Source organism: Otolemur garnettii, unplaced genomic scaffold (genome assembly GCF_000181295.1).
Source record: "Otolemur garnettii isolate 467f Iridium unplaced genomic scaffold, OtoGar3 scaffold00017, whole genome shotgun sequence".
In the NCBI taxonomy this organism is placed as follows: Eukaryota; Metazoa; Chordata; class Mammalia; order Primates; family Galagidae; genus Otolemur; species Otolemur garnettii.
In genome coordinates this window covers 23,853,365-23,861,694 of record NW_003852412.1, presented here as the reverse complement: position 1 = coordinate 23,861,694, position 8,330 = coordinate 23,853,365, and the positions used below count along the sequence as shown (strand labels likewise).

General features: G+C 38.8%; 1 protein-coding gene across 2 annotated transcripts in view; it reads right to left on the bottom strand.

The window, feature by feature from the left end:
• The window catches only part of POLR3G (RNA polymerase III subunit G), a 35,254-nt gene that overhangs the window by 26,369 nt on the left and 555 nt on the right, over positions 1–8,330 (bottom strand). For both annotated transcript variants that reach the window (XM_003804096.3, XM_023510956.1), the window contains exon 2: positions 5,064–5,193. In XM_003804096.3, coding sequence (XP_003804144.2) covers positions 5,064–5,193 — 130 coding nt within the window. The remainder of the gene's footprint in view (positions 1–5,063; positions 5,194–8,330) is intronic.

Here is an 8,330-nt window from a genome sequence, read left to right as displayed (position 1 = left end):
AGCCGTCATTGTTGTTTGGCGGGTCCGGGCTGGGGATTCGAACCCGCCACCTTAGGTGTACGTGGCTGGCGCCTTAGCCCGTTGAGCTATAGGCGCCGAGCCCTGTTTTCTTTCAATCATCTTTGTCTTTGACTTTAAGCCCAGTATCTGTCTACTTACAAACCACATCAAATAAATAAAAGAAGAAAAATATGGTCACATATTATCTTTAAAAACAGAATGTTCCAAGTTTTTATTACAAAAGACGATGCAATGAGGTCCTTTTTCAAAGATTAATTGTAAGTGAACAGCCTCTTTCCTTTTTAATTCTTAGAGATACAATGCTTACTCACTGATTCCTGAATTTGAGAATATTCATTGAAGATACTGACAACTGAAAATTCCCACACTGAGATTTTGCTTATATGATCAATTTCACCATCATCATTAGGGTCCCGAAAGCTTCTCTCTCTTTGTTTTCATCTTGTGATTCTCTAAGAACTATGAAACATCTTGCTCTGTTAATTTTATTCTCTTTGCCATATGGGCAGAAAATTAAAAAAAAACCTGAATTCTCAATTGTATTCAACATAAGCTAAAACAAAACAACTATGAAGATGAGAGTCTCAGTAAACTTACTTTATATGCTCTTAAACTCTGGTGTTAACACTTTGGACAACAAGATAGAAAAGTTAAAGGATGATGTAATAGTGATGATTTATTAAAATACTGTCCCATCCTTCTATTCAATTTTATTACTCTTCCATTTTTAATATTTTACTGTTTTTTCCTCAGGGGAATATTTGATGAGTAACAATGAAATAATATCTACAATGATGATATAGCAAGATGTTCATGACATGAGAAAAATAAGAACACTCAGATTCCATAATGTATTTTAGAGTTATAAAAGCTTCCAATGGAGCCAGGTGTGGTGGCTCACACCTGTGATCCTAGCACTCAGGAAGGCTGAGTTTGAGACCAGCTTGAGCCACAGCATCTCTAAAAATAGCCGGATGTTGTGGGGGGCGCCTGTAGTCCCAGCTACTTGGGAGGCTGAGGCAAGAAAATTGCTTGAGCTCAAGAGTTTAGGTTGCTGTAAGCTATGATGCCATGGCACTCTACCAAGGGTGACAAAGTGAGACTCTGTCTCACAAAAAAACCCAAGACCAAACAAACAAACAAAAAAACCCATGAAAAAAGATTCCAATTAAAAAAAAAAAAAGAAAAGGAAAAAAGGTCCCAATGGGCTGACATGGTAATGTTAAGATAAAATGAGTTTTCTTTTCAAAATTAAACTTCTCTTTTCCTTGGAAGACCCCTATGAAGAACAAAAGTTATAAATAACAATCATTACAAATAGTAAGAGCTGCTCAAAAAGAAGACCAAAAATTAAAACTGGGTTTCAAGAACCCTAAGGTTATAGAAAGAATTAATAGGCAAAACTCCATTTATTCAATAACAGACTTGTTATTGGTGGCTATATTGTAGATAAATGTAAAATAGCTTACAGAATCATCCTCACTTTCACCATTACGCTTCCACCTCTGGAGGTGCCCGTAGCTCTGTGGTTAGGGTGCCAGCCACATACAACAAGGCTGGGGGGTTCAAACCCAGCCCGGGCCAGCTAAACAACAATGATAATTGCAATAAAAAATAGCTGGGCGTTGTGGTAGGCACCTGTGGTCCCAGCTACTTCTGAGGATGAGGCAAGAGAATCACTTAAGCCCAAGAGTTGGAGGTTGCTGTGAGCTGTGACGCCACAGCACTCTACCCAGCGTGACAGCTTGAGACTCTGTCTCAAAAAATAAAAATAAAAAAGAATAAAAAAAAAGCTTCTACCTCTGAAGGTCTTGTGGTTTAGGAGCCTAAGCTGGAAATCACTGGACCAGATGATCTCTGTATTCCCTGTGCCTAAACTTCACTAAAATAATATTCACAGGTGTTTTCCCTTTATTATAGGAATAATAAATTTCATTACAAGGAAAATACTTTCTATAATTCGACCTGAAAACATGAGCATCAAGTGGGGCACAATGTGAGGGTATATGGCTCACTTTTTGTGTATGGGGCAAAACGACAAGAGGAACTCTACCTAACAAATGCAAACACTGTAACCTAGTTGTTTGTATCCTCACATTAATCTGAAATTAAAAAAAAAAAAAGAACTTTAAAGATATCACAACATGAAATATGTTTATTCCTAGCAGGGTGTTCTGGTGGGCGCCTGTGGTCCCAGCTACTCGGGAGGCTGGGGCAAGAGAATCGCCTAAGCCCAGGAGTTAGAGGTTGCTGTGAGCTGTGTGACGCCACAGCACTCTACCGAGGGCAATAAAGCAACACTATCTCTCTACCAAAAAAAAAAAAAAAAAAAGAAAGAAAGAAAGAAAGAAAGAAAGAATTATTTTTATTCCATTATAGATCTCAGTACCCTGAGCCACCAGCCACTTGACTATTAAGAAAACCTGAGGTCTCCTGCCCTGTTTGTCTTAGTCTCTAGAGACTTAGTGTTTCATAGTAATCGATAAGTCTGTCTGTCCCAAAGCTCACAGGTGACAAGTGATGGAAGGCAAGTGACACCTCTACATGGAATATAGTTCCCTCTGCTGCTTGGGTTCTTCTATTCAGTCTGGCCAGCTGTTTTTCACCCATACTGTATATATTAAATAAATAAGTATGTGTATACATATAAACATCATTGCATAAACCAATATACAAACATGATAAACGTAAATAATTTCAAAAACGTGTATTTTCAACATTTTCTTTTTTAAAAATAAACTGCCTCAGGAAAATAAATATATTGCCTCAGGAAAGGGAGGGAAAAATGACGATTTCAAGGAAAATTTACTTTATATCCATTTAAAAAATTCGACACAAGAGTTCTCCTGAAAGAAAGAAAAGCAAATGATTCTATTTCCAAATACTTTATCGCATGGTTATCAAACATGCTGGGCTCCTTCCCACTGGGAACAAGGCCCAGGTGTCCGGCACACCTCCTGGGTGAAGGACATGGCTACGACTTAGACTTTACCTTACAGATGCAAACAGGGTAACCTGATTGTACCCTCAGCTCAACTGGAAATGACAGAACAAAAAAAGTAAAGTAGTCCCTTAATCCAAGTACAAGCCAACTACTCCCACGGATCAACAACAAAATCATGCTCTTACTGTCCCCATCAAAAAGACTCAGTAAATGACTGGATGACCTGATAAACCATTATGATAGACATGTGCTTTAGAAACCACCCACTGGGGTAAGTAATACTGTCTCATAACCTAGAGAAAAGACCACTTCTAAAAGCTCCAAAGTATACCCTGAACTATTATTTTTTTCTAATAAGAATATGTATTAGTTCAGTTGATCTTACTTTTAAAAAAGTCTTTAAAATGAGAACTTTTAATTGTGTTTTTTAACTCAAATAGAAGAAAGCATGCAACGTAATAATAAAAAATTCAGTATCTCTCATCAAATCATTATAAAACTTTAAGCAGTGATGTTTAGAAATTAAATGAATTTGTCTAAAATGCTTCTTGTAAGTACAAACATGTAGGTTCACTATACAAGACTTCCTTTTCTGACTTTTTGCCAATTCTAAGTCTTTTAGAGACAGAAAAATGGAATGTACTTTTAGTACTTAATGGAATGAGATAATACTATATGAATTTCTCATGTTTTAATGGTGTTTTGAAAACTCAAAGATGGTATTGATCTCCTTAATTTCAACACTCAAGGGCAGAAACTGAAAATCGATATGGTTCTACTATGCTAAAAAGCTACTCAGGAATGGTTTCCCTTCCTATAAAACCACTTCCCACTTCCAGGCTGACTGCCAAGCTTTCTCCAACTGTAATTTCTCCTGTATGCCCTTAGTATCACCACTGAATAATATATTTTCTATCCTATCAAATACATACTTATATGGTAACCAAAAATGCCAAGGTTTTTTTTTTTTTTTAATAGACAGTCTCACTTTATTGCCCTTGGTAGAGTGCTGTGGCATCACAGTTCACAGCAACCTCCAACTCCTGGGCTTAGGTGATTCTCTTGCCTCAGCCTCCCAAGTAGCTGGGACTACAGGTGCCCGCCATGATGTCCAGCTATTTTTTTGTTGCAGTCTGGGTGGGGCCGGGTTTGAACCTGCCACCCTCAGTATATGGGGCCGGCACCCTGCACACTGAGCCATAGGCGCTGCCCTCCAAAAGCCAAGGTTTTAAATAAGTTTAAATATTAAACAATCAGAGATATGCATAAAGATGTATAGTTAATGACAGTAATTACAGCATCATTTATAAGCAAGATCCTGGGAATAATACTAGGGAATTAGTTAAAATTAATGTTATATTAACACAATGAAACGCCAGTTATTAAAACCTATATTTTCCAAGAATAATATGTGAAAATGCCAATATAGAGAGTAAAAATCATACTAGACAGAAACTAGTATGAATTCAATTTTGTAAAGAGAATACACACACAGGAAAAAACCTCTGGAATATATGATAAAATATTAGTCATTCTCTAGAGAACATGGGTAATTTTTACTTTTTAAAAATGGTCCTGTTTTTCACTGAACATACAAAATTTCTACTGTAAAAGGCAGCTTTAAAAAGAAAAGTATCACAAACTTCAAAGTATTTTTTGTTAAATCAACATAAATTTTTTTAAGTTAGCCAATCCTTTATGACTGAATCAAATCAATAAGCATCAAATGATCACACACCTTGTGCTTAAACATCTATATGAACTGAAATATGTAACCAGCTGGGCACAGTGGCTCACGCCTAGCAATCTGGGAGGCTAAGGCACGTGGATTGCTTGAGCTTTGGAGTTTGAGACCAGCCTGAGCAAGAGTGAGACCCCATCTTACTAAAAATAGAAAAACTAGTCAGGCCTTGTGGTGAGTGCCTGTAGTCTCAGCTATTTGGGAGGCTGAGCTAGGAGGATTGCTTAAGCTCAAGAGTTTGAGGTTACAGTGAGCTAGGTTGATACCATGGCACTCTACTTAGGGTGACAGAGTAAGACTCTGTCTCCAAAAAAAAAAAAAAAATTAAACCACCTAATTAAAGAGTCTAATACACACCTTGATTTTCTTCAGGTGTTTCAATAAAATAAGGCATTCTTTTCATCGTTTCTCTCAGCTCTTGTTTCAAGGCCAGCACGTAATCTTCACTTTCTCCTGTTTTCAGCGGCGCTGGCTTATAATCTGTATCCTGTTAAATTAGAGACACGGGTTTTTTTAAGTAAATTAAATATTTTAAGATCCCTTTCATCTATATTCTAGAAAATGTCATTTTATAAAAATACTATCTATGTTTTACAGGCATTAAATTTTACAATCAACTTAAAAAATGCTGAGCTTCTGTAATCTAAATTTTAGCCCATTTCCTGCCTTGCTTATTTTAGAGGCAGGAAATATGCATAATTTTCCTACTGGCTCCACAAACTACACTAATAATCATTTGTCCATATAGTCTATTGACTAATGTAATTCTATATGGTTTTGCTTTTTAAAGATATTTTAAAAAATCAAGTTATTCACATGAGTAGAACTGCTTTAGCTCTTCCATTAATCTTAACTAGTGCTGGTGCCACGGGTGGGAGCAGTAGCATCAAAAAAATAATAGGAACAGCTAACTTTTAGCAATTGACCACTATGATCAAGATGTATTCAATATCCAACATATACTGTGTTATTTACAGCACTACCAATCATTTCTCCTTTTACAGTGAATAAGTTGAGAAGTAAACAACTTGTAATCCTATATAAAAAATGGCAGAGGGCAGCGCCTGTGGCTCAGTGGGTAGGGCGCCAGCCCACCCACTGAGGGTGGCAGGTTCAAACCTGGCCCCGGACAAATTGCACAAAAAAATAGGTGTTGTGGTAGGCGCCTGCGGTCCCAGCTACTGGGGAGACTGAAGCAAGAGAATCACCTAAGCCCAGGAGTTGGAGGTTGCTGTGAGCTGTGATGCCATGGCACTCTACTGAGGGCGACAGGGTGAGACTCTGTCTCTACAAAAAAGAAAAAAAAACGGCAAAGGAAGAACCTGTATCTACATTTTAATTTTTAAAAATTATACATATAGCCAGGTGCGGTGGCTTACGCCTGTAATCCTAGTACTCTGGGAGGCCAAGGCGGGTGGATTGTTTGAATTCACAAGTTCAAGATCAGTGTGAGCAAAAGCAAGACCCCGTCTCTACTAAAAATATAAAAACTGAGCCAAGGGGATGCTTAAGCCCAGTTGGAGGTTGCCGTGAGCTATGATGCCATAGCACTCTATCCAGGGCGACAGTTTTGAGATTCTGTCTCCCAATAAAAAATAAATAAATAAATGGGTCTTCAGGGTACACAGTAAAGATACTGCTGGTTTCACAGGGTAAAGATAAGGTGTACTTTAAAAATTCAACTCAAAATGTTATCTGTTCATGCTACGAAAATTTATTGATTCATTGAATGCCTACCATAACCAGACATGGTTAGATAACAGAAGATACATATGATGCAACAGTCAAAGTCCCTGCCTACATGGAACTTGCATTCTAGGGCAGAAACACAGCAAGTAAACAGTAAATGAGTGATACGCAATTTCAGGTAGTGACTGGTGACATGAAGAAAACGAAGGCAGGGAGAGGAAGAGGGACGGACAGAGAGCATGGGTGATGGAGGTGGCTGATCCACACAGGGAGGCATACACGGCTCTTGGGGAAATCACTTTTGAACAGAGATCTGCATAAAATCAGGAAGTCATCCATGCAGACGGAGAACAGATGGTTCCAGCTGGGAACCAGTAGGGGCGAAGGTCTAAGGGACAAGGAGATCCGCATAGCTGGGGAATGAGAAGGACAGTGGTAGGAAAAGGGTGGGAGAGACAGCAGAAAGGCCAGATCAAACACAGCCTCTGAGCCTGTGGGAAGACATTTAAATTTAATGCCAAGTATTAAGGAAAACTACATACTGACATTCCCTGTGGTTAGATGTAATCAACTCACATACAAGAAGAGCTTGTTGTAAAAGAAATTGCTGCAAGGTAACATTATGCGCTCACTTGAAGTGAAGGGTCTCTGTTTTTAGACTGAATATCCCAAAGGAAAGAAGCACCAGAACGAAGAAGCACAGACTCCCTAAGTGAGGTGCTTTGATCCCCAGATACAGGCCACAGTCCTCTCCTGACATAAATCCTTCAACAAAGGACTTTTCTCAGGCGCCGTGGCTCCTGCCTGCAATCCTAGCACTCTGGGAGGACAAGATGGATGAAGCTTGAGCTCAAGAGTTCGAGACTACCTTGAGCAAAAGTGAGACCCGGTTTCTACCAAAATAGAAAAACTGAAACAAACAAGAGGATCGCTTGAGCCCAGGAGTGCAGGTTGCTGTAAGCTATGACACTATGGCACTCTACCCAGGGCGACAGCTTGAGATTCTGTCTCCAAAAAAAATCTTTTTCTCTGGCTTGGCACCTGCAGCCCAAGCAGCTCAGGTGCCAGCCACATACACCAGAGCTGGCGGGTTCAAATCCAGCCCAGGCCTGCCAAACAACAATGACAACTACAACCAAAAAATAGCTGGCCGTTGTGGAAGGTGCCTGCAGTCCCAGCTACTTGGGAGGCTGAGGCAAGAGGATTGCTTAAGCCCAAGAGTTTGAGGTTGCTGTGAGCTGTGACATCACGGTACTCTACCCAGGGCGACAGCTTGAGGCTCTGTCTCAAAAAACAAAAACCAAAAAACTTTTCCTCCTGAAATGGGGAAAAGATTCCTGAAGGGTATCTGGTTACTTCCGTTTTCTATACTGTAGCACATGTTCATTTGGAAATGTAAGCTTACATTTCAAAGTAAGCGGAAAAACATTAAACATTACATCAACTATGTTTGTATCATGCTCACTAGATTTAAAACGACACTAAATGTGGTACAAACACTAACAACGTTTTGGGAAACAGTAACAAAATTCAAAATGACTTTGATAAAATAAGGAAATAAGTGTAAAAAAAAACCAAAAAACAGTTCAGTGTGAAAAAAGACCAGGTGGTATATTAAGGACCCCAATTAAATTCTCTATATAGCACAAGATGAGAAGAAAATCATGAAGTGAACGTATGGTAGATGGGAACTCAGAACAACTGTTAACACCTAACTGACTTTTTAAAATATTACTTTGATATCAGAACACATCAATGACAGCAATAGAAGATGTAATAATTGAAAGCTAATTCCTTATGCAATTTTTTTCTTTCTTTGAGATAGTTTTGCTATGTCATCTCGGTAGAGTGCTGTGGCATCACAGCTCACAGCAACCTCCAACTCTTGGGCTTAAATGATTCTCTTGCCTCAGCCTCCCAAGTAGCTAGGACTAC